The sequence below is a fragment of the Anser brachyrhynchus genome (assembly GCF_964034855.1).
Source record: "Anser brachyrhynchus genome assembly, chromosome: Z".
NCBI classification, from domain to species: Eukaryota; Metazoa; Chordata; class Aves; order Anseriformes; family Anatidae; genus Anser; species Anser brachyrhynchus.
In genome coordinates this window covers 52,606,808-52,634,007 of record NC_137697.1, presented here as the reverse complement: position 1 = coordinate 52,634,007, position 27,200 = coordinate 52,606,808, and the positions used below count along the sequence as shown (strand labels likewise).

General features: G+C 39.6%; 1 protein-coding gene across 4 annotated transcripts in view; it reads right to left on the bottom strand.

Moving 5' to 3' along the window:
• Positions 1 to 27,200, bottom strand: part of EPB41L4A (erythrocyte membrane protein band 4.1 like 4A) — a 135,613-nt gene that overhangs the window by 63,411 nt on the left and 45,002 nt on the right. For all 4 annotated transcript variants that reach the window (XM_080573213.1, XM_080573215.1, XM_080573212.1 and 1 more), the window contains exons 2-6: positions 21,137 to 21,241; positions 8,389 to 8,440; positions 7,413 to 7,491; positions 3,350 to 3,447; positions 311 to 431 (exon numbers count right to left, since the gene is read on the bottom strand). In XM_080573213.1, coding sequence (XP_080429339.1) covers positions 311 to 431; positions 3,350 to 3,447; positions 7,413 to 7,491; positions 8,389 to 8,440; positions 21,137 to 21,241 — 455 coding nt within the window. The remainder of the gene's footprint in view (positions 1 to 310; positions 432 to 3,349; positions 3,448 to 7,412; positions 7,492 to 8,388; positions 8,441 to 21,136; positions 21,242 to 27,200) is intronic.

Genomic DNA, 27,200 nt, shown 5'->3' with positions numbered 1-27,200 from the left:
TTGATTTCATTCTCTTGCACTACAAACTAAGAGGAAATTGGAGTGCTATTAAAACTGCTGGTTCAGAAACATCAGCACCAAGGCCTGATAAATATCCTATTTCCAATCATTTTCTTATTCAGTTTCTAAAATAACAACTCCAACTATGGAAAATGTTTTCTGTTCCTGAGTGACACAACTGGATGCTCTGTGCTCTTTTCTTGAGCTGCAGACATCCACTCTGCACAACAAGGTGCTCCCTTTTCCTACCTACCAAGCATCTCTGAACCCGATTTTACCTGCAAAGCTCCCAACAGTACTGAATTCTTACATCAGAGTTTTGTGAATCCGTTCTATGGCATCTTCCAACTCTTCTTTCTGGTCTGGAACAAAGCGGTACTCTGAGACGTAACCTGCAGTGTGCTTATAAGGGTCATAGTCTCCCAGCTCAGCTGCAGTAAAAAGAGAAAAAAGGTTACACACTCAATGTTTTATGTTAACCAAAAAATGAGTTATCTAATACACCTATTTGTGCTAATCCACCTCTTTCCAAGTGACTGTAAATTGACTATGCAATCAGTTAAAAATTCAAAAGTCTATCTTTCCTTAGAAGAAAAGTAGAAAATAACCTTCGGTTTATATATAGAACTGTACATAATAGCCCATATAAAAGCAAGCAAGCATGTCTTCAATCATTTTCAAAGAGAAATGGAAGGTTCAAAGAGCTAGAAGTTTTGACAGGAAATCTACCACTTCTACAGGACTAGATCGGATCTCATCAAGCCAGCAAAGCTGAACTTTGATGCCATATGTTATTTGGCAGCATATGTAAAACAGGTGGAGAAGCAAAGCCTAGTTTTTTGGAATATCTATGCCCTCATGATATGCTGTAACATTAAAGACAGAACTGATCCATACTGGTGCTAGGACTTTTAATGGAAATGTCAGCATGGGAATGGGTATGGAGACAAATATCCCAAAGTGCCTGGAAGTAGGCTGTTCTACAAGTAAGCATCATTTCTTGTAAGGAAATACAAGACTTCAGTCTTCAATAAAATACCAATATATATTCTCTGAACATGAAATTCATTTTTAAAATCAAAATAATTTTCTAGTTTAATTTTTCTAAAGGAAAAAATTCAATGAGTAGGCAATATAATTTTCTTTGAAACAACCTTGAATTCACATACATTGCTCAGATTAATTTACGCATTGCTGTACAATTATTAAATACACATGTACCTTTCTCAGAACTCTCTTCTATCGATCTTTGTATTCATACCTATCTGAGAAAATCTCATGAAATTAACGTTTCCGTGTTTTTCTATAAACTGGGTAAAAGCCACATAAATTGGGCTTCTATGAGAAAACCTTCACTGAAGGTTTCTATCCAGTCTCCACTGAAGCAAAAAACAGCCAAATGGAGGAGCCATGAAGAAAAAGAGCCATCTCATAACTCACATTTGTTTCTAGATTTTACTAGTTTCTAGATCAAGAAAGTGATCTGCTCAGCAGAGGTGTTGAGATGTTTCTCAAAATATCTCCACATATGGTTCTTGCATGTAACAGGAACAGCAGGACAACTACAACAGCAAAATCTTCAGATTTGCCAATGGGAAAAAAATAAGAATAAAACGCAGAACTGGTATATTCTGCAAACTGTGCCATGGTGATTTTTGCACCATCACCACTGTAATAGTCTGCAGTCTTTGCCATGAAAGGGGGAAAATGATTGATGTGCTATGGACAGGTTCTGCACAGACACCAGAGATGACACCCAGGCACGACCTGAATGGTGCAAGCAGGGCCTGTGGCTGGAGCAGGATTTGGCCAGAGGACTCTGGGAGACCACGTCCCCTGGGCTCCTACTAAGCCTGGCAGCTGCTAGCTCCAACGGCTCCCTTACAGAAGCAGGTTCTCAGCCATTACTGAATTTCCACAAAAGGAAAACCATCTTGGTTTGGAAAAGAAAGAAACAGAGGTTGGCACACGACTCAGAGAAACCATTGACCTCAGTGCTAATGCATTAAGTTGATATTTTAAATATCTGACATGAATGTTTCTCAGTTGTCAATTTACATAAACACTTGGAAGCCCTAAATAATAACAGCAATAAATAAATGAATATGGTAAGCTTTTTAGAGAGTCAATAGAAATGTACATTTACTGTTGCCAGGGCTATATTTAACCCACAGTATCTAATCTTTGTCATACTTTAACTTCCCTCTCTCACATGAGCTTCCTCATTTTTTCCCAGTAGTATATCTGAGATTAGAATCATACAAACAAGATGCTTCACACGTGCAGTATGGTTTCAGGGAAGGCATATAAGCCAGTAATGTGAGAAGAACATTGCAAACAGTTTTTTCAGAGAATGACATGTCACTTTTCTTATATGGTAAAAAGTTAGTTAAAAATAATTTTACAAAAACAAAAACTGCATGAAATTTTAGCTTTTCCACAATGCGTGTAATACACTGTGAAATTTTGCATACTGCCTACCCACATTTCATGTACAAGTTATTTTATTCTGCCTTGTTATTCTGAAATGGAAATGAAAGGAGGACCATTTTTTAATGCTGTACTAAGTGTTGAGTCACATTTGGAATACCACTAATGCAAATAATCTTTGCTTAATACAAATCACACACAAGAGATATAAATTTAACAAGTTATAGACTCAGGTTCCAGTGTGGCTCATCATATGATTTTTTGTTACTGACTGTATTTGAATAATGAGCTTGAATTGCAGTGTGAAAGGAATAGCTAGCTGGTAGACAGACAGCTCCTTTCTAAATGACTGTTAGTTCCATCAAATGCACAGGATATAACATCCACTGAATGCAGAGAAATGACAGGTAGATTAAAATTCTCCACTTCAGGTCAAAACATATCCTCCCTTCAAGCAGAGGCATATTCATATTGACATAATGTAATTTTGAAAGATTCTTTTATTTGACACACTTTGTGGCTGGAGGCTGCCAATACCCCATCAAATTTGTAAGCCTTGTGATGAAGTAAAAAATACACCACAGGAAGAAGATGTGCTTTTGACATACTCCATATGCTATGTAAAGTCATAAGGTTGAAAGTACAAAATAAGGTATCCCTAAGCAAAGTAAAGAGTGTTTGGCATAGTCAGCAGACTGGCTTCCAAGTTTCTTTTTGTGTTAGTTTCTAAATGATTTCCATGTAATATGTTCAGAATGTTCATCTCTTTACAGTTCTGTAGCTGAAATCAATTGCATTAGCTTTGTTCTGTTCTGAAATGGGTGCCAAAATTGTTAGTGAAGTCCTCAAGTTAACACTTGAAATGAATCATAATACAGAAGTAACAAAGAGAAGCTTGCAGTTGGCCAGGGGAACTTACACTGAATTACGTATGCTCCCAGCTGTGCTGCAGTGTTGACTGGGCAAGGCAAGCGGCCCTGTAAGATGTCTTGCTTGACCTGCAAGAAAAACTGATACCTAAAACACAGAGAGAACACAAAACTATTATTTCAATATTGGGTCTGATGCACCGTGTAATGTTTCATCATCTTCCATTTTACTGATGACACACCACACAGCATAACTATGTGACAGTCAAAAACTGTATTTACATCTGAATTACTTTTCTCCTTTTGACCTTTAAATAACAACTAAGGTTAACCTAGTGAAAGAACACAGGCAAGGGAGAACTCTGCAGTTTTCCCATCTGCTCGCATCATGTAGATAAAAACAATTTTCTCATAAAAATGTAATCTCTCTCTTTAGACTTTCATAGAGCAGTCAGGAAGTTGGGAAGAGGGCATGAAACCAGAAAAAAAGTGTAAGAAATCTATCAAATGGCCACAGTTTAAAACTGATCAGTGGATCACCATTTGGAAGAACTGGGTATTCAACACCTCTTGACTCAAAGGTTTCCTCTGATACCAGAATAACAAGTCTAGTGGAAGAAACAGAGGATTTCACTGAGTCCACTCCCTTGTGAAAAAACGGGTGAGCATATAATCAACAGCTCTTCATATCTGTCAGCATGGGGGACTCCTTGCCTTGGAACAGACATGACAAAGCTAAAATGCAATTTTCAAAATCATAACCTACTTCTACACTTGATGAAGCACATATGCAGGCCTCAAAGAGAATCCACACCAAATTTCACATGACAAAGCTAAAATGCAATTTTCAAAATCATAACCTACTTCTACACTTGATGAAGCACATATGCAGGCCTCAAAGAGAATCCACACCAAATTTCAAATCAGCAACATAAGACAGAGAAATCAAGGTAATACTAAAGTTTTAAAAGAGTATTTTTAACTGATGACATTTAAGTAGGTAGTGTCCTTTTACTTTCTGCCATTACCTCAAATGCAAACCAAACACCTTACAAGCTGCTTCGTCAGCCTCTAGTATGCCTATTCAGCATGTCGGACAAATTACTCAGATATCATGCCCTTTGAACACAAGTATCTGCATTTGCCACAACTTCCCCTGCTTTTCAAATGCTGCACTTACAGTGAAACAACATTAAAAAAAAGGAAAAGTAATACAGAAGAAAACGTGCCATCATACAAAGGATCTGCTTGGTTTTGGAACTCCCATTTGGAACTCATTATAGGATACCCTTTTATACAATAGGCTTTGTGTGTTTTTCCTGCAACTGATTTACACAGCATTTCACACCATCTTAAACAGATGTCTTGCACCAGCTCCATACAAAAGCAACACTGAAAAGTTAACTTCTTAAATAAAAAAATGGTCATCTACAGGTGCATATGGCTTTCTTACTACTCACCAATTCAGTTTGATCTACATTTAGCTAACTTTTATTCTGTTTTAGCACAGGTTACTTATGAAAGCACCTTGAAACACTCTGTAAGTTCAAAGAGCAGCTATCCTGATCTCAGGGAAGTTTGCAAACTGCAAGTGATGTGACTGTTGATCCACAAAATCATTTAAGATCCATTCAAAATTACTAGACTTTATCAGCCCAGATGAGCCTCTGTTTAAGGATACTAATTTCTTTCTGATTAATGATACCCTACCATTTGTGCAGTGCCAGACATTACAGCAAGAATGCCCATCATCAAAAAAATGGTTAATATTCTCCACCTCTAAGGGCCACGAAGCTGAATAACATTTTTTTGGATTTTTTTTTTTTGGCAGTGTTAGAAAACACGAAGTACATACACTCTAAGTGTTTTCTCTATCTAAGCAATACCTCAGTACTGATTCCAGCTAATGCCCAACAGTCCCACTGAGACAAACTGTCCCTGTATGATTGATGATGATAACTAAGAAGATTTTAAATTTACTGTGGAGCACTGAGAATCTTCCTTTTAACATGAAATGTATTTCTGATATGCACTCATCTTTCTGCTAGCACTTCTGCAGCCCTACAATGCAGCTTCAGAACAGATGATGCTATCAATGTCTGTTTCATGTCGCAGCAATCTATAGTTATGCATTCTCATAGTGTTGTCTCAAAGTAAAACTGAGCAAGAAACTGCCAAAAAAAAAACCAACAGTCAGAGTCAAGAACTTTTAATTGCTTGAGCAACTTATATAAAGTGAAGATCTCAATTCCCACTGAAGCAGGTAAGCTCCTCATGGAACCAGGCCTTCTGTCCAAACTTGTTGCTAAAGCACTCTCACCTTCTGCGCTGTCATGTTTGTCATGTGCACATAATAGTGCCTAAGCGCTAGTTCACTCTAGCAAACTCATCCAATAACGTTAATAGGTATCACCTCAGCATTAGCTTTTGCCTACAAGCTAAAATTAGATTTTGATGGGAAGCAATTACAAATTTGACAGGTGTTCATTATTTGCAAATAGTAATCATGTAATGCCACAGATCATTAACATCTCATAACAACAGATTCCACAATCACATCCATTAAAATAACAAATACATGCTCCAAAGAAACATGGCTAGCGCATCACTGGAATTATGCACTTTGGCAGAAAATTACTATTATAAAGAAAAAGAGGGCCTTTAGTCCGTCTTAAGCATAAGAGTGCGGTTTTAGTGTTGTATTTTTTCTGAAAAGCCGTACCTCCCTTCCAGTGTTTAGGAGTCTACAGGAATAAATGCTCAGAAATGTTGATGGCATTTGGCTATCTTAATCAGGCTCTATTGAAGAGCACAGACATAAGTGAACCATTTTCTTGTGCCTTTTCTCTGTACCTTCTGAGGTGCAAATTTTGCATGACCAAACACTGTTCAGACACAAATGGAGGATTACTAGTCACGCCAAAATATTTGGTGATTACATTTGCACATCTAATTAGCAGTGTGAATCACTGATTGATCTTATGACAAACAAAGAAAAACAGAAACACTTTTTGAAAATTTACCCGGTCATTTCACAGACAGAAATCCACATCCATCTCGAATAGCAATCAATTTGTGGCCAAAGCTCCACCCCCAGGACCATCTTTCTTCCCCTGTGAGCAGGGTTGAAAGTGGTCTGGAAAAGTACAGGAGAACTACAACAAACTTTCACAGCAGAGAGGCATTAATATTGTGGCCAGCTTACACACTTTCAGCTGCAAAGTCACAGTATTTATTGTTTTTACCAGGCTAGTATCAGTCCTGTTATATTGAAGAATTCTGTTGCTACAGTGGCAGCATGGAAAAAAATCTCATCCTGATACAAGACAAATATTCTGCCTATGCTGCAAAAACTGCCGCCTCTGATTAGTAAAAATTGAAAACCCTGTGTTTATTCTAATGAATTCTCATGTGTCATATTCCTAGGGCATCAAAAGAAATGTTTTGGCATTTATTAATGCAAGTCAGCACACTAATTTTGACCACCTACCTATCAAAATTCTTTCTGAACATGAGCTAATTGTCTAAGATCTTTCATAAACAAAGCAAACAGAAAACCCTGTCTGTGAGAGTTCAAGCAAGTGTGCATGCATGTGTGTGTGCACACAGGCATATGAACATGTCTGAATACATATTGTGTGCATCCTCGTTTTTGTAGAGGCCAAGCTTGGTTAAAAGAATCAAAAGCATGCAGCTCTTCAATTTCCTTCACATATTTTTAGAAAGACCAAGACAAATCCTCTTGAAAAACAGTTGGAATTTAAGCTATGACCAATAAAGAATTACCTGTATTTGTATTTAGAAATCCAAGTAAACTCTAAACTTCACTATAGCACAATACATGTACAGATACGGCAATTCAGTCCTTTAAAAAAAAGAAAAAGAAAAAAAAAGCACACCAAGTGCCCATGTTTTCTGATGCAGCAAGGAGTATCTTTTTATCCTGGTCTTCCAAAATAATTGTGAGGTTAGTCATAATTCTCTTCTTATACATGTTGAAGCAAAGATACCCAGATGTTCAAGCAAAAACCAACCCTGCCACACCATAACAATGTGCACCTGAAGAGACTGCTACCCTGAAAACAAAACCACATTCTCATCCAAATACTGTACCTTGTTATTTCTTCTTTAAGTTTACATGGATCCTCCGCATAGAATTTAATGCCAAAATACAAAGTATATGGGGGTCCAGCTGCAGAGAAATAAAGTGTGAAAGTGAATTGTTATGAACTGGAAGTTGTTACGAATTGTTACCAGCTGCAACAAAGCAGCTATAAAGAAGCCTATCTAAATATTTCATGAAACTTGAAATCAGCAAAAAAACCTACCACTTCCACACAGCAAAGCTGCACTCACTACAGGAGGAAAGAAAAAAGCTAAGAAAAGTATTTTTATTAACAAATACTAATCACTTCAGCACTTCTGATCATCTTATGGAGCAGCTTTAATTATGTGACACTTTAATTAACAAATACTTGGAAAATCTTTTCTATTTCACCTTTTAAAAATACTATTCTCCAGAAAGATTCAGTTAACTCAGGACCATGATTCTTACAGCCACACTTATTCCGCATATGTTCTACTTTTCACATATTTTTTATTTTTTATAGAAGGTCTCCAAACTTTTGTTAAAGTAAAATAATCTTTTTATATTATTTAATTATAATACAAGTAACAGATGTTACATCTGTGTTACCTGTAGAGTGGCAGCAAGAGCAGATGCCCTACTATCAGTGTGAGACACTACTTTTACTTTCACAAGAAAAATGGAATCTAACTTGGTTATGGTAAGGTACAGGATGGGAGAGGTTTCACAGCTACTGTGAAACTAACTACACAAGTTAAGGATAGCACCATCTATTATTCTAAGGTAAAATTTAATTACACAGAAATCTTTGGACACTAATTACACAAGTTATTGTAAAATGACGACGTTCAGTCTGTGTGATGAACTGTAGCAATAAACTAGTTCATGGACTATCAAACTATTGTGACTAGAACATAGATGTTGGACAGGGTGTATCTGTGGAATATTGCCTCTGTTACTTCACTTTCAGATAACTTCTTTAAGTTTGAATTAAATACTTACTGTTTATCAGCTCCTTATGTTCAGCAAGGGTCTTTGCAGGGTCCAGCCAGTACTGTGAGACAGATGATGGAAATTAGTCACTTACATGGAAAATTAAGAAAGAGTAATTGCAATTATGCAAGTCCAATGTTACATATCTTCTCTAGGAGTAGTGGTCTTCCTGAAAAGAAATGTTTTGCTAAGAGGCCCCCATCTCAGGCTCCTGACCAAGCTGGCTCTATGGAAGTATCATAGTGGGTACATTTTGGTGTCTATGTTATCCAATACAGCTAGCACACTGCTGTACGTAACCTTTGTATTTACTTCCTGTGAGATTAACATAACCAGGATGACTCTGAAATAACAGCAACAGCAAAGCAAGTAAGACAGGACATACAAGGAAAGAATGAAAGCACTACATTTCTTTTCAAAAAAAAAAAAAATAAAGATTGTAGGGAAGAACAGGCATTAACAACACTCCTACTACAACTAAGAAGTTACTGTAAGAACATAGTAATCAATTTTTCTTTGTGTCCACTAAGTATAGGACATGAAGAAATTGCTTCAACTGGAAGCAATGGAAAATAAGTTTTGATTTTTAGGAAAATGCTTCCAATAGCAGGGGAAGGAGATGACTGGAAATAGTCACCCTGGGAGGGAGGGCACAGAGCCTCTTCCACCAAGTTTATGGAAGCAGTTGGTTGCATCAGAGATGATCAAGGCATGCTAAATATGCCGCAGAGGGGTGAACTGTTACAAGGGTTCCCCTACCACTTGATCAGCAGACACTGTAATTACTCACCGATTACTCTGCCCTGACTTAAACTTCTCAACAAAAGTTTTACTGTTACAGTTCTGCAGACCAGCTGCATACTGCCCATTATGGCTACACAGGTCACGGGCATGATAAACACCCTGCTCTTGTAATCACTCCAGTTACTTATTTCTTCCTTTTCTTGGCATTTCTGTTATTCAGTTATTGATCGAAAGTCCAGAGGCAGCAGCCAAGACCATTTGTGTCTTCACTTTTTTCAGTCCTGTTCCCTCATACAGAAACTTTTTGGACCAGCTAGGATGGGCATACCTTCTTCACAGAATCATCTAGGTTGGAAGAGACCTCCAAGATCACCTAGTCCAACCTCTGACCTATCACTAACAAGTCCTCCACTAAACCATATCACTAAACTCTACATCTAAACGTCTTTTAAAGACCTCCAGGGATGGTGACTGAGCCACTTCCCTGGGCAGCCCATTCCAATGCCTAACAACCCTTTCGGTGAAGAAGTACTTCCTAATATCCAATCTAAACCCCCCCCTGGCCCAACTTTAGCCCATTCCCCCTCGCCCTGTCACCAGGCACGTGGGAGAACAGACCAACCCCCACCTCTCTACAGCCTCCTTTAAGGTAACTGTAGAGTGTGATACGGTCACCCCTGAGCCTTCTCTTTTCCAGGCTGAACAACCCCAGCTCCCTCAGCCGCTCCTCGTAAGACTTGTTCTCCAGACCCCTCACCAGCTTGGTCGCCCTTCTCTGGACTCGCTCGAGCACCTCGATGTCCTTCTTGTAGCGAGGGGCCCAAAACTGAACACAGTACTCGAGGTGCGGCCTCACCAGAGCCAAGTACAGGGGGATAATCGCTTCCCTAGCCCTGCTGGCCACACTGTTTCTTACGCAAGCCAGGATGCTGTTGGCCTTCTTGGCCACCTGAGCACACTGCTGGCTCATATTCAGCTGACTGTCAATCAATACTCCCAGGACCTTCTCTGCCACCAGGAATCTTTATAGCACACCACAGCATGATGAAACAACACAGCGAGCAGCCATTTCCGGAGCATGCTTCGAAGTGGTAGGAGGAATGATTTGCAGGGAAAACCCCTACACACCAGGAGGGAGGCCTGGAAAGATCAAAGGACTGGTGAAGAACTGCAAAGGATCCCCATGCCTTGTTCTTAAAAGCAGTGGAAACAAATGCTACAGAATAAAGCTGTTAGAAAATTGCAGCAGATTGAATTTACTCCCTTCATACCTACACCTTGTGTTTTTTTTTTTAACTAAGGAACTATATATATCAATGAATAAAGCAACCCCTTACTCATCCTCCCCTTCCCCCCTCCCCCCGAAATAGCTGTAGAGAATAAAAATGAAAAGGTCAATCAAAAAAATATTTTTTGAACTTCTCTGGACTAAACAATTTCACTATTAGAAAGAGTAACAAAGAAGACGGAAAAACACTACAGAGGACTTGAGCAGAACATCTCAAGGAACTAACTAAGTGGTTTTAAACAACTACCTTTATTTTGAGAAAAAAAAAGAAAAAAAAACCACGAAAACAAAATACTTCCATTAGCTGTTGATCCATCTGTAATAAAAGCAGCTATGTGCCTTGTTCTTGTTCTAGTGGAAATACATTGCCATTTCAATCCAGGAATGTTTTTTAAGAAGTGCCACAAACTGAGATTGTAAGAGCCACCATCCATTGATTCAGCAAGCTGCATTTTGAAACAAAGTAATTAGGATAGTACTTTGCAAATGAGGGATATCTTATATTTGACTCTTACCCCTACACAATCTCTCAGCAGTCAAGACTGACAGCTTCACAAGGATATACATTTAGGAGCAAACACTTCAGATTTCCTAAATTTTGAAGGAAAAAAATGTTCAATACTTGTATTGACTACATCCACCAACTATGCTAATAGAAAACCCTCTAACCTCAACAGAAGGTGGGAAGGAAAGAAAAACTTGTTACACTTGTTCAAACATCCTATTGGAACTCCTTGTCAGAAACAATCTGGGCTAGCACAATAGGATGATAAAGAGATTTCAAAGTAAACAGACAGAAAAAAGGCAGAATAACTCTGCAGTGCGCATTCTGGCCACAGAACACACCTCTTCCCAAAACTGGCATCACAATAGAAAAAAAAAAAAAAAAAAAACAACACTGTCAAACTAGCTTGCTTATCATTGACAGTTTTACGTTACATCACAAGAGACCAAAATTACGCTGTTTCAAAATCAGATCAAAATCTGTGACAGAATTACTCCTTTGTTAAGTTTTCCTTAAGTAAACTGAAATCAGCTTCAGTTCAAGATGTGTTGTATTATGGGCTTCTTTGCAATTTAACTTTACTTGCACATATACGTTATTTGTGAAAAATTTATATTTATGGATCATCACTCAAGTTTCCAAGTGAAGCACTGAACAGTTACAGATTTCTGGTTGTCTCAATAATCTGAACTTCACCTTCTCTTGTACCCATATCATTCACTGGCTCAGATAAAACAGAATTCAGCCACTTAACTGAAGACTGTGTAGACTATATGGACATGAACAGATAATATAGAAGAGGGGTTGATTGCATTATAAATCTTAATTCTCACTATGCTGTTCTTGACTTGTGACACCAATTATATTCCTTGTACGGAATTCAGCGGGAAATATCAAAATTCAGATTCAGAGAGAATCTGAAGAGAGGAGAGGGAACAAATCTTGTTATTCATATTGACAAACACTTCCTTTCTTTCCCCCCAAGCTGAGTCAGGAGGAGGAACTCATCCTGAGCCCTCATCACAGTGAGACAGCTTGCTGCTACTCATGCTAGGGAAACACAGCATCAGCTGCCACAAGTTAAAATGCTGTTGCGAGGGTACTGTTGGCCTCTAGATCCATGTGCTGTGTAGGTGAGGTGAAACAGTTCAGCTCAGACTGGACAGAAAGTGGTGGAGATGAGGCAAGACCCTAGTCTGTCTTGTGTTGCCTGTAAGTATCTAGCGTTGTGGTAATGCCAAAAACGATGCTTAAAATCACTTTGTAGCTATTTATTATTTTAAAGGCTGCCATTATTTTCCTGAAGAATGCAAGGGGTGGGAGGAGCACAAGGGGATTTCTAACTTTTTATTTACAAGCCAAAGATGAATGGAATTTCATGATTAATGTAAAGGCATTTCCAAGCCTCCATTAGACAATAAAGATGGGAACAGTCATAAAACCAGAAATGCCACAATAGAGCCCTCTAAGCATACATAGGCATGCGTACATAATAATGTGTATTAGAAACACGTTAAAGGTTTGTATACACACACGAATACTGTTGGGTATAGTTTTGAGCAAATTCTTAAAGATTCAAGAGAAATGATAAAAAAGCAGAGTCTCACTAATCCAATACACTTGCACAGTAGGTGCTGACAATAAACTTTGCATTCGTGAATGCCAAAGTAGCTCAAACCTGCAGCCTCATTCTTTTTCTGTGTTTGGCAGTCAGCTCTCCAATTCCCAGTGATTCACCAGCTGTGTCTCTCCTGCACGCACAGCAAGGGTTATCTGACTTATAAGCAGCTCCCCACTACTGCAAACAGGGGGAGATCCCAGCATTTACCCATCCAGCTGCAGGTAATAAATTCTGTGCATCTGAAAGGGGAATTTGATGTTCAGAGAAGAAACGGAAAAAAAAAGCTGACAGTATTCCTAAGTAGTGCTAACCAATGGAACTATTAATTTACTAAATCGATGGCTATTAATTTACTGTTATTTGCAAAGACCACTTAATATTAGAACAATATAAGAAATTACTATTTACTAAGACTGAATATAAATGTACAATGAAATGAAAATATTCATATTTAATTTATAGGTAGGAATTATGAAAAAACAATATATTGAAAAAAGTACAGCATATATAAGAATAGATGGGCTATATTGTCATTTGTACTTTTACAGATCTGGCTCCCATATGAAGATTTTAAACTGAGACAAAACTGTGTAAGCAGTATGCATCTATGCATCATGAAGTCTTTCATAATTTTTAAATGGGTGCAAACATCTTTCCATGAATCTGGAATCATCATTTCTTGAATCTGCATAAGGTTAAACTTGGGTCAAATTCCATGAACATGCTTGAAATAAAATATTAACTAGCTTGAAATGTTTGCCGTGGTATCAATCAATGAAATGTCTGGTGGAGAGAAATCTATCAACTTCAGACTAAATCACAAGCTGTCTCAATCAGATTCTTACAAAGCTGTACCAATCACGTCACATGTACCAGTTTTTGTTCACATTTAAAACAGAAAAAACACATCTTTTAAGAGATAATCTGGTATTTTTTGATTATGATCTGCTATTGTCACGATTCTTCCATAATTTAAGACATTAGCAATTATTTTGTCAATTTTTCTGCAAATGTTCTGAGCAAACAATCTAGATCTGCTAAACTGAAGACATCTGGGTAATTAATAATTATTAATATTTTATTATATACTTATTATTATATTATTATTTATTATATACACCTCATTAATAAGTCTGAAAACAAAAAAGTTCTTTGCTGATATATATTATATGTGTAACTTATCAGGTATTTCCTACATACAAAAATGTATGGAACACGTGTCTTTTTTATTAGAATATGAAATTAAATAAATTATACCTAGAATTAAATCTATACCAGTATGAGTTTCATGTTGATCTTGCTACATTTTAAAACCTTGCTCTTCAACCGCCTTTAACTCAGCTGACCACCAGCTTTGTCTAGGTTGTTTCAATCTATTAAATGTCTGCTGCAATTTCTAGCTTCTAATCAATATTAACAGCTTCCATTTTCTTTTTATTGACTCCACAGTCTATTTTAACAAGCACTAGTCTTTTTCTTTTTGGCTAATTCAGTTTATCATCCCTATGGACAAATGTCAAATTCACACAAAAACAAAATACAGACTAATTACAATTCGCCTGTTTTTCTAAGCTCTTGAGATCAAAACATACAATACATGATGTGACAATAATGCCCTATAGAACAGATGTTTTCAGTGGCAAACAAATGTTTTAAAATTGTGCCCTTTTTTCTACAGTTACGTTACATGCAGTCTGTTCAATCTGTTACCCTTCCCAATTTGGTGTAATAACTTGTCAGTCTGAGGACACTGCGATTACTTTATTAATCATTCAGGATGGATCTGGAAACACACTTGGGGTGTGGCATGGCAAGGTTGAGGAGTTCATAGCACTGGCTGCTGTGCTCAGCTTCACCACAGCTGGTCTGACTGCAGCACACCAATTTTCAGTAGAAAGCTCAGTTTCAGAGCTATAGATACATCTACAATACACAGTGGGTGCATGGTGCAGAGACACAGCACTGCCCATCTCTTGTTCAGTCCAGATCTTGGAGCAATATACATGGGTTAGCACAGCACCACACTCTAACTGGAGCCAGGGAAATTAGCTTGGATGTGATGCTGAATTAACACGGTGATAATGCTTTCTCTATTTGTGTTTCTCCCCTTGGAGCTCCAAGAGAACATCAGTATCCTGTACACTGTGAATATAACAGCTCAGATTAGCATTACACTGGAGAAGAAAAGAATTATATTTGCATGACAGCCTTCGGTACAGTGCAGACATGTTTCAGCAGCTTTAGGTTAAGCAGATTTAGCATGAGAGTTCAGCTAAGAATGTATGGCGGCAATCTGGCCACTGTGAGACTCCAGACAGGCTTCTGGGGAAAAAAAATACATATCAAGGGACATTTAAAATGTTTGTGACTGTCTAGTTTTCTGCAATAAGGTGAGCTCCAAAATCTTTCTTTGTAAAAGAAGCTCTAGTAGCATGACTTTTCAGCACGCTTTTGTGATTTGACAAGGGAATGACTTCAGCCTTCAAAGGTACCCTTTACCTCATCAAATACAGCTCAGCTTTTCCTGAGATATTGTGTGTTAAAATTGACGTTTCCATTCTCTTTTAGGTGCCTCAAGAAAATACTGGCCTCCTGCCAAAGTAGTAATTAGCACGACTAAGGCACACTGGGGATGCCACAAAGGCAGCAGCAGCAGAGACTACATGGGGAACACCTGGGAGCTGCAGCAAGGGGGGAACTGGACATGAGAGAGGCAGGGGACCTGCACAGGCCTCCCAGCACTGACTCACCCAGCATTCAGCTGCCCCTCCAGTAAAGAAGAGGTAAATCACAAGGCCCTGGTACTCCCAAGCACTAAAGCAATGCAAGAGTAAAAGGCAGGACAGAGTTTCCTAAACCACCATCAGCTTTTGCAACACAGACTCTGTCTTGACTGAAAATACCAGACAGGGAACAATATCCTCTATTTCTGACAGATGAGACAGAAGACAGAAATGCCCAATCCATCAGCTCCCAGCTGACCATTTACATCAAGGCTGCATCTGGTTTCAGCACAACTTGAGCGTCTGCAGTCTATACATCAATGTAAAAGGTTCAGGTGAAAGGCTGATGATGAGACAAACTGAGAAATCCAGTGATACACAAATAAAACTGTTTTTTCTTTAAAGTATTTTAAGCAAAAAACATACTAATACGCCACATTAAAAAGCACTGAGTGATTTGTTTGAATAACTTCACAGAGGTTAGGAAACACTACAGACAACATACAGCATTAGTTCAACACATCTGCTCAGTCAGTTTCATATTATAAGATTTTAAATAAATTATTAAATATTATATGTTAATTATTACAAGGTACTTTTTTGTTGTTTTTCCTTAGGACTTCAGCTTTATTCAGAGCGCAAGATAGATATAACTGAAGTATTTCATGGAGAAAGTATTCTGGCAATTCCTAACATTCATTCACTTATTTTGCAAATTAAATACTGGTCTTTTAACATGGAGAGTTTGAGGGAACCTGGAATGTCAATAAAGATAAATTTGTGTAACACTACCTTAGAGACAGTGTCATCCAACTTATGCTTTATCCACTACTCATGATCCTCCCAGTGACACCCAGTTCTGTCAATCTGTTTTTTGCATCCAGCATTCTCTCACTTGCTAATTAGTTTGTTAACTGTTCAGAAACAGACAGTTTTAATGTTATGCGTTTGTACCCTACATAGCACAGTGAAACCCTGTTCCCTGATTAGAGCCCCAGGTTCCACTAAAATAATGATGATACCACCCACATAAGAGGTAGTTCACCAATACAGCACTTAAAAGACCACCTGGAAGTGCTGAGGCATGCAAAATTAATGCTGAAAATAACTAAAAACATTATTTTAAGCCCTTAATAAAAATTAAAAAGAAATATTTTGTGACTGGTTTATATTCTTTAAAATATATATTTTTACCCACCCTATTTTATTTGCCATTCAATTAAATATATAGTATTACCAAAAAGAAAAATGACAGGGTTAATAATGAAATATTCCCCACCATGAGCAACGTATTAATAAGTGGCTAAAACTCCAAACACATTTTTCAGTCTGAGAATAACTCAGGAGCAGAGTTTTAAAACTAATTAAAAAGGTAATCTTTTTCCCCTTCCCTCAGGAAACCTACTCTGGCCAAACCAAAACATTCCCAGTCCAAAATTCAAACCCGTGTTTCTTGACAGCCTGCAAGGCTGCAGGGCTAATTCCCACAACAACCCAGAGTGTTTTAGCAATATTCAGTGTACAACTGAACGCATGTTTACAGATGAAGTGCAAGGTGGTGTTTGTTTCATGGAAGCTTTCCCTTTTATTCTTAAGATGTTACAAGATTTCACTAAAAATAACAGGCTAGCAACAACCAACATGAGGCACCTAAAACTTGACACATTAGCACAGGTTTACTCTTGTATGAGCTCTCCAGATGAAACAGCATCAGGTTTTAATTACCCATATACAGACAAGCAACAGCAGCAGGCATTTTTATAGCATTTGCCATAACACAGCCCAGGTGCAAAGCCTGCAGCACAACCTCGGCGGTCACTGTGGCAGCCCCAACGTGGTAGGGCAGGTGCGCTCCCTGACGTGGCCCACAGTTGTGGTCTCTGGTTGTGCGTCCTGGCAGCTTCCCAGCTGCGTGTCAGGACAAAGCTGATGTGTGCACCACTCTCCCGTGCACCTGGGACTCCCTCACAAAGAAAACCTGTGAGTGGGGGGAGCATACAGCGCTCCATCAGGGGACCAGCAGTACGACCACGCTGGACACACTGACCCACCGGTGCAGGAGCCAGGCAAGACACATGCCTTGACAAGAAAGACCACAGCTCCTCGTCTGTGCTAGTACAAATGACATCCCCGTGACATGGCAATGGCAGGACAAGAGCAGGTGAACGAGGGAGGTGGGATGAACACTTTCATAATCTGCCTGAGGGTAGAAAGGGTTTGCAGAGAGATCTGGATAGTCTGGATCGATGGGCTGCATCCAATTGCATGATATCTAACAAGGGTAAGTGCCCAGTGCTGTACCTGGGTTGTAACAACCCCACGCAGCAGTACAGGGCTGGGAAGAGAGGCCGGAAAGTTGCCCAGCAGAAAAGGACCAAGGGGTGCTGGCCAAAAGCCAGCTGGACATGTGCTAGCTTTGGGCCCAGCTGGCCAAGAAAATCCTGGGCTGCATCAGAAACAGTGTGGCCAGCAGGACTAGGGAAGCAATCATCCCCTTGTAGGTGGCACTGGTGAGACCACACATCAAACAAATACTGTGTTTTGGGCCCCTCACTACAAGAAGGACATCAAGGTGCTGGAGCATGTCCAAAGAACAGCATGGAAGCTGGTGAAGGGCTAGAGAACAAGGCTTATGACGAGCAACTCAGGGAGCTGGGGTTGTTTAGTCTGGAGAAGAGAAGGCCAAGGAGAGACCTTATTGCTCCCTACAGCTACCTGAAAGGAGGTTGCAATGAGTAGGATGCCAGTCTCTTTTTTTAGGTTACAAGTGACAGGACATGAAGAAACAGTCTCAAATTGCACTAAGGTGGGGCTTAGCTTGGATATTGGAAAGAATTTCTTCACAGAAAGGGTGGTCAAGCATTGGCAGGGCTGCCTAAGGAAGTGGTGAAGTCCCCAACCCTGGAGGTATTTAAAAGACATCTGGATGTGGTGCTTAGGGACATCGTTTAGTGATGGCATTTCATAAATGAGATTAATGGTTGGACTTGATGTTCTTGAAGGTCTTTTCCGACCTAGATGATTCTATAATTCATGCAGAAATCAAGAATCACTGTGCCTTCCTGATCATGGGCTGCACGGAAAATTAGGGTAAGGCTAACGTTAAAACTACACCACTAGAGCATGATGTGGGAGAAAAAGGCAAAAAGGTCATATACCTATTTGAAGAGGCTGAGTTAATGGGGTGATGGCCTACAGCTCATGCACACTACCGTAATAAAAAACGCATTGGTACCACACAATCAAATCAGCTATTCTGTTAGCAGGATGCATCCGAAAATGTGCCTTTATGCATTAAGCCTTTCACAGAAGAGATGTAATCTTGTCTTATTTTCATAATGCCATGTACGCCATTAAATACACAGTATGTATGCCTCTGGAAATGATCCCAGTAATAGCCATTTCTATTTTATTTGTCTGTACAGGGAAAAAAAAAAAAACAAAAAACAAACAAACAAACAAACAAAAAAAACTCTTGAGAACAAATAATAACTATCTGCTCTTCAACCATACCTTGATTTCTGCAGGAAATCAAAAATACCTTTTAATTCACAGCTGAATCTGACTTTCACCCCATGGAATGAAATTTAGCTTGAAGCTTGTCAAGGAACTGAATTCACAAAGATCTAGGCTATGGCACAGAAATAAAGAAATATCAGGTAGGGCTGCATATATTCCTCAACAGCATTCACACAGTATCACAGTATCACAGATTTCTAGGTTGGAAGAGACCTCAAGATCATTGAGTCCAACCTCCGACCTAACACTAAGTACTCCACCAAACCATATCATTAAACTCTACATCTAAATGTCTTTTAAAGACCTCCAGGGATGGTGACTCCACCACCTCCCTGGGCAGCCCGTTCCAATGCTTAATAATCCTTTCGGTAAAGAAGTACTTCCTAACATCCAACCTAAAACTCCCCTGTCGCAACTTTCGCCCATTCCCCCTCATCCTGTCACCAGGCACGTGGGAGAACAGACCAACCCCCACCTCTCTACAGCCTCCTTTAAGGTAACTGTAGAGAGCGATAAGGTCGCCCCTGAGCCTCCTCTTCTCCAGGCTGAACAAGCCCAGCTCCCTCAGCCGCTCCTCGTAAGACTTGTTCTCCAGACCCCTCACCAGCTTGGTCACCCTTCTCTGGACTCGCTCGAGCACGTCCATGTCCTTCCTGTAGTGAGGGGCCCAAAACTGAACACAGTACTCAAGGTGCAGCCTCACCAGAGCCGAGTACAGGGGCACAATCACTTCCCTAGACCTGCTGGCCACACTGCTTCTTATACAGGCCAGGATGCTGTTGGCCTTCTTGGCCACCTGAGCACACTGCTGGCTCATATTCAGCCGACTATCAACCAATACTCCCAGGTCCTTCTCGGCCAGGCAGCTTTCCAGCCACTCATCTCCCAGCCTGTAGCTCTGCTTGGGGTTGTTGCGCCCCAGGTGCAGGACCCGGCACTTGGCCTTGTTGAACTTCATACAGTTGACCTCAGCCCATCGCTCCAGCCTATCCAGATCCTCCTGCAGAGCCTTCCTGCCCTCGAGCAGATTGACACACGCACTTAGCTTGGTGTCATCTGCAAACTTACTGAGGGTGCACTGGACACCCTCATCCAGATCATCGATAAAGATATTAAAGAGGACCGGCCCCAGTACCGAGCCCTGGGGGACACCACTAGTGACCAGCCTAAAACCAGATTTGACTCCATTCACCACAACTCTCTGGGCCCGGCTATCCAGCCAGTTTCTAACTGGCTGGAAATTCAATACTCTCTTCCTAATACTGTCTTGACTTCAGTCTCTACATACTATACTTCAACTAAATAGAAGAAATCAGCAAATATTTAGTTAATTCAACGACTTGCTATTTTTACAGAAAGCATGACATCTTTTAATGTCAGGTAGTTGTGCCATACTCCCAGCACAGAACTCTGAGTTTAAAAGCATAAGTGCTTCACCTAATTTAACCACAGGGTAGGCATTATGCTCTTTGTAAAATGAAGGTAATATGAAGGCCACCCTGTGAATATGGTGCTGGTTCCAGCTACTGAACACTCCCTGTTCCTTCCCTCTGTCTGCCGTAGCTTTCCACAGGCCATTTTGGGAGGTCACCCAAGATAGCACTGCCCCAAGCCACTGCCTGCTCCGGCCAAAATGTCCCACCCTGTTTTCAATTTTCTTGCCTACCGAGGATCATAATCTCTTGGAGGAAAACGCTCTCCACGCTTGGTGGGTCCCTCCCAAGAGGAACTCCCTCCTCAGAGTAGGGGCTTGAGGACACAGCTGATCCAAGCAGACTTCAAAGTCCACGATCAATTTCCTGACTTCTAGGGTTCCACCAGCAAACGAACAGGCATCCAATATGCCATACAATACCTCATGCCAAACATGTCCTTCACAGCAAAGGAATACAGTCCAAAACAGTAGCTCAGCAAGCAGCCCAAGCATATCAGTCCACGACACAGGGATGCTGCCTCCCTGGCATAGTAACCACAAGCAAAGCAGGAGCCAGTTTCTGCTGGTCCATCTCACAGAGAACTGCCAACCAGGGAAGCATCGTGGCCGAGCACTGCCTTCAGGGCAAAGCATTAAAACAAAACAAAAAATATTAATCCTACTTTTAAATCATAATTTTGTGCTATTTATACTTGCTTCATTTTGTTTTCAACACCTCATGCAGAATTTAGTATTCGATTCTGTTCCTACCAATGGCTATTCCAAGACTTCAGTGCAAACATATAAAAAGAAATTATTACTAAAAACCTGAGTCAGGAAACAGTGAAAGTGAAAACATGACAATCAATGCTCTATTGGCAAACATCACAAACAGGATAAAGTTTACAGACAGAAAATCTTATCTGCTTTGTCTTTTACTCACCGTTTGATGACTTCGGTCACAGTAGCGCAGTCCAAAGTAATCTATCTCCGCTAGGTTTAAGTGACGAAATACGTAGCCCAGGACAACGGACCCTTTCGTTGACTTCTGTGGGAGAGAATTTACAGACCCTTTTCACAAAGATGCTCTGCCTTTATCAGCTATGTGTAGTCACATTCATGCTTTGTTAGCTTTGTCTAAAAAGAGGAGGCAGTTCCCTGTGCCTTTTACCAAAATTTCAGCTATACAGGAGAAAATATTTTTTCCTGATACATGTTTTATCAAACATTCTGTTAATACTATTAGGTAGCTGGCAAGTCAATAGATACAAAATACAATATAAACAAAAACAAAAATTCATCTGTACTTGCATAAACATGATGCTCATGAACCAAGCATTTTTCTTGCAAATTTCTTTTATCTGATCAAAACTCTGATCCCTGTGACATATTTTAATTCTTAAATCATACTATTCCTTCAACTATTGGCCTGTCACTCAAACTCTGACAGTGACGATCAGGAGGCAAAATTGTCCTTAAAATCTGAGCTATGCACCATTAGCTGCTCTGTTACTACTGTTTGTAAGGCAGGTTGCATTTCAGTGTTTTCATTTAAATTATTTTCGATGCTAGAAGCAGGAAAATCCTACACACTGAATTGAAATAACCCCATTGTTTTCTTGATTATTACTTCACTGTGTGTCTGTTCCAGTATTACTGAACAATGACAGGGACGATATTACAGACAACACTTTAGTGTTTATATTATAACCAGCTCACTTCCACCTGAAGGCCTCTTATTTTTTGTTTTGTCTTGCAGTCAACAACAAATAGGCTAGGAAGACAGAGAATAATTACACAGAATGATCCCTCCTCAAAATCAGTTGAAGCCTAAATTCGACATGAAAATACGGAAATAGCTCACAGTTAGGTTTTGGCTAAAGACTTCACATATACATTCGTACATACACTCACAGGCCCTGAAATACCAATGCATACCGGCTGTCCTACACTTGGCATGCATAGTCACGTAACAGTGAATAGCACATACACACTTCAAAGGTGCAATACCAATGACCAGTTTAAAGTGGATTTCATAAACCCATTTACATCCCCTTCAATCCTCTAGATTGTGCTAAACATGCACGAGAGAGATGAAGCAGAAAGTGGAGGCTGTGATAATGTTTGTATTGTTTCACTTTTTAGCCTAAGAAAAATAATTTAAAAATCAAAATGACAAATAGTGCTAATAAAAAAAAAAAAAAACATTTAATTTAGGCTTGCTACTGAAATATCAATCACATGATAGCAAGGAAGATGCACCCATTCTTCTTCAGCTGGTTCATTTGGTCACCATTTGAACCTGGTCACACAGGCAAGGTCAGTATAATTTCAGATGGACAATCACACTCTAAGAAAGCAATGGCAATGTAAACATCTGCGGTAGGGTAGGAGTTGCTTATTCATACTGTTCACCAAATTTAATAAATATTTGCTTAAACTAGGATATATTCTTGAATGATTCTTGCCATGGAACAGTCTAAGCAATAGTGCAGGTTATTTACACTAAGCAACTAGAATTAGATATTGTCTCAGCATGTACCATGAGATTTAATTATCAGCCACAAAACAGAAAACAGTTTAGGGAAATGTATTGTAAAGGTAATCAGAAATTCACTAAATCTCATTTTAGCATTTTGGATAAAGCACAGCAATATGGTGGTTTTATCATAAGATTCCTCAACAACCTGAACTTGGGCTGTAAGAGCAGTGTAAGGCGTAAGTCAGTCTTGTTATCTTGTGACTATCAGGAGCACTATAGCCAACACAGAAACAAAAAAAAAAAAGCAAAACTAAACACACTTCAAAAAAAAAAGCTTAATTATTAGACAGTGGTGTTTCAAGACTGAAGCCGTAATTGTTTTACTTTGTTTTCTCTTTAAATCAGCTGCTATTCAAAGAAGCAAAAGCAATGTCCAACCGAAAAAAAAACACATATTTATCTCATCTTTCCTATTTCATATAAAGACAATTAACTTCATTAGAAATAACACTTAATTACCATTAAACAGTTACAACAACATTTTGGGAACCCAGTGCAGGACAGAAGTCCTAGGAAACAGACATAGTAAAAGCACAAAACCACCAAGCAGCCCTGACACCACACAACCTGCACTTCATTGTAAATTATTCCATTAAGGCATTAAGGGATAAATTATGGTGACACCTCAAAATGGGTACTAAATATTGGAATGATATTACAGACAGAAAGAGCTCCACCATCAGTTACTCAGAGGCACAGGTTTTTGAAACAGTTAACCATATTTTGGTTAGCAAACCACTGAAGAAGGCATAAACAGAGCTGTCTGCCCTGTGACCCACAGGAGGAAACTGGGAGCTGCCTACTGATGGGATGCTGAGACGCAGTGATCTTGATGCTTTAATTTGTTTTCTTCCAGTGAGCCGCCCTCTTCTCATCTGACCAGTGACATCATTTGTTTCATCAACTAGTTTTATCAGCAGAACTAAACAACAGTAATCTGGTGGCAAAGACAAAGCAGTTGGTTTTCCATGCAGGCATCCTACAAAAATGATGCACAATTTTGGGAGCAATCAAAGATATGAAAATAACATAAAAGCTTAAGTCTTAAAAGAGTTGAACCTACATAATTCTTCACCAATTTAGGATTCAGCTAGCCTTCTTGACAGTTTTCTTTTTCAGTCAGAATAAGTTTGCAATGGGCTCTTTGCAAATCTTTGGGACAGCTTTCCTTGCATGGAGGATAAAACCAGTTTGTTATCCCTTAAAAACACTGAGGTTCCACACCTGATTTGGCTGAAATTAAAGACTTCCTTCTTTCTTTTCAGAGATAAATGCATAAAACACTTTTTAACTGCTTTTTACTTAAATTTCTAAGCTGAGAATGAACATAAATGCCTGTTAATTCATTCTCTTGACACAGCTCAGTTAGTGTTTCCATTGCTGCAGCTCCTGCAGAAACATGTGATCCAGCTGTGGTGAAATGCTGAGCAAAACCATCCAACTTACAATGGCTGGCAGTTCCCCACTCCTGCGTCAGGAAGATGCTCACACTGTTGGCTATCCTCAGACAAAACACGCGGTCTGCCATCACCTCCATAGCCCTCCTTAGCAATGCCCTTCACACCCTGCCTCATGTACACAAGGCAGAGCTGCACAAGATAATTGCCAAGAGGATGGCACCCTGTAGCCCCCTATCACCCTAAACCCACTTGCTTAACCTCCCAGCACTGAGGAGCACCTTTCAGGTCCAACACTGACCCTCGCTGAAACCACTCCAGCTTCATCTTCATTTAAAGTTCCCAGTTTAAGCCAACTGATTTCAGGGTTTCATGCAGGTAATTTGGCTCTCCAAGCAGAATCAGGAGAGGAATTTTGCTGATGAATCCCTAAGAGGCTTCTTCTCAGGCCTGAAAAACATTTTTACTGCATTTGAAAAAAGTTTTGCAAACTCAGAAAAGCTGTCTTATTTTCCCTGACAAAAATACAGCATCAATCAGCAAAACTGCAGAGTACAACTACTGAAGATGTCAGTAGGATTACATTTGCAACATATGACATCGCATAAATTATATGATCTGCCTTGCATTAAGCTCAGACTTGCTAGAGGCTTGCATTCGTAGGAGGCAAACCCAAGTATATTTGAAAATATCATTGACAATCCTTTCAAGAGAGAACAAAGAATTTTTCAAATGAGTCATAACATCTTGCTCTACATGCTAGTAACGTGGCTTCATAAACCAGAAAGGCAGGTTTCTACTGGCTAAGGAAAATGACAGAACAATCAGGAGAGAACTGATTTGGTTGTATTATTTTAATCAAAAAGAAATATCTCTTTTAAAAATGATATAGTATGATGCTTTAACATATTCACATTATGTCTATGTAGTCACACAGAATTCTTCTCTTCCACACTGCTTTTTTTATTTTTTTAAACTCCAGTGAGGTTTTCCTCGTCTGATCATTTGTAATTCTCTCCTTTGTATTCTACACAGCAGTACAAGCCAAATCTGATCAACAATCAATGCTAACTGAATTTAAAGACAAAGTAAAATGTGCAGCAACGTCTGCCTCAGTAGGATGCTAGTCAGTCACTCTCCCAGGAAGAAAGCAATATAGGCACTAAAGCCACTATTTACTTAAAAAAAAAAAAAAAAAAAAGCCTTGTAATATTGTGTCTATTGGTTCAAGCACCCATTATGAAACCCTTCTCCTGAAAGTAATTCATTCAAGGGACTCTAATTCTTACTGCATAAATGCTAAGGAAGATGCCGATGAGTTCTTGAGCTCCTGCTTACAAGAAGCCTTAAAATTTCCATTTTACACAGCTGCTGTCTTTTGATATGCCATCCTTCCCCCTTGCAACCATTAAGTGTGTTGGAAAGTCACAGCTGATGCTGAATTAATTATTCTGCTTCTATACTGGCATGAGGTAAGAATATAGAAGAGTAGAAGGTTTCTAATGTGGAAGAGCGAAGTTTATTAGAGTACAGAAAACCACGGGGGCAGCTACAAAGCACGACACCCGATTGTGCTTTAAGATTCAGGAACACTCGTGAGCCATCCCCAGACTTCCCAGCACAGGGACAGCATGGGTCACGCTGCTGACAGGCCCTTTGGGCGAGAAGTGCGTGTGATCTGCTGCCGCGTGCTAGGCAGTAGGCACTGCCCATGCAGGACATGGTGTGCTCACACGCGCTAGAGATGGTTCCCATGGACGGAGCAGGGAGAGGCAGGGAGCGAGCCCAGCCCGATGCATGTGTCAGAGGAACCTCGTGCGCACCAGCCGGCACCTACATGCTCAGGCAGACGCACTCCAAGCTTACACACCATTTTCAGAAACCAAATTGCAGCATTTTGCTCTAGGTAAAGGTTCCTAAGGAGAGATGAAAGTTTTGTATAAAAGCAGCACATAGTCACACAACTTGGGTGAGTAGAGCCAGCAGTCCATCCCATTCCTGGTAGACATATAACAGGAACAAGCGTCTCCAAGCAGCATTTTCTCACTGTTCTTCTTCATCCAGACATTTTCTCCCCTTACCTAAAGTTCTGAAAAGACCATCACCTTCACACATATACACACAGATAAAAGCAGCAAGTCACAGGGCTCTAAAATCCAAGTTCTTGGTGGTCTTCACCAGCACAGAACAAGTAACCATTCTGCCCAGGGCAGTCAATCTGCTGGGCCTCAATTTGCACAATGCAAGTTCAAGCAGAGATCTTTAAATTAGCAAGCTTTAATATTTACAAATATTCACCTAGATGAAACAGCTTGACCTTAATTTGTGGAATGCATGTCCAAACAGAGAAGAATCTAAATTAGTGTTATTGTATATGTGCAAGCATTCCTCAACAAAATCATGTAATATAAGTAAACACTTTCAGAAGCTGAGGATTTAACACATACAAATGTAGTACCACCGTCTGCCCTAAGGACACAGCATACAAACGTGCCATCTGAATTGTACAAATCCATTTCTCTCTCTTCTCGTCTTTCACTGACAGCAGACATGCCAACTTTTTTTCAGCTTTTTTTTTCTCCCCCCGAGAACACCCCACAAGTTCACAGATACACGGACAGACCTCTCCATCTGTGTTCCTAGAAACTCGACACAGCGCCTGCTCAGTCTGCTGGAATGCTGTCTATGGCACTGATTTCTAATGTGCTGCATGTTAAGATGCCTGTAGATTTGTTGGTTTTACTTACGGTCATCAAATTAGTTCTGGTTAGGATGTGCTATTCTAGAAAAACATCCAAAGTTACATCTTATTTAACTGTTTCAGCAACTGGTTTACCTGTCTCAAAATTACAAATACCTTTCAAAATCCACTTTTTTGGCAATTCCTTTATCGGGGGAGGATTTCAAGGAGTAGGATCTCAAGCTGATTAAATCTTTCCCTTTTTAAATACTGCTCAAGTGCACTTGCATGATTAGTCACAGATAAATGTAAACTGATCTACTTGATTCAGACTAAAAAAAAAAAAAGAAAGAAAAGAAAATGAAAAAGAGAACATACAAGAAAAAAA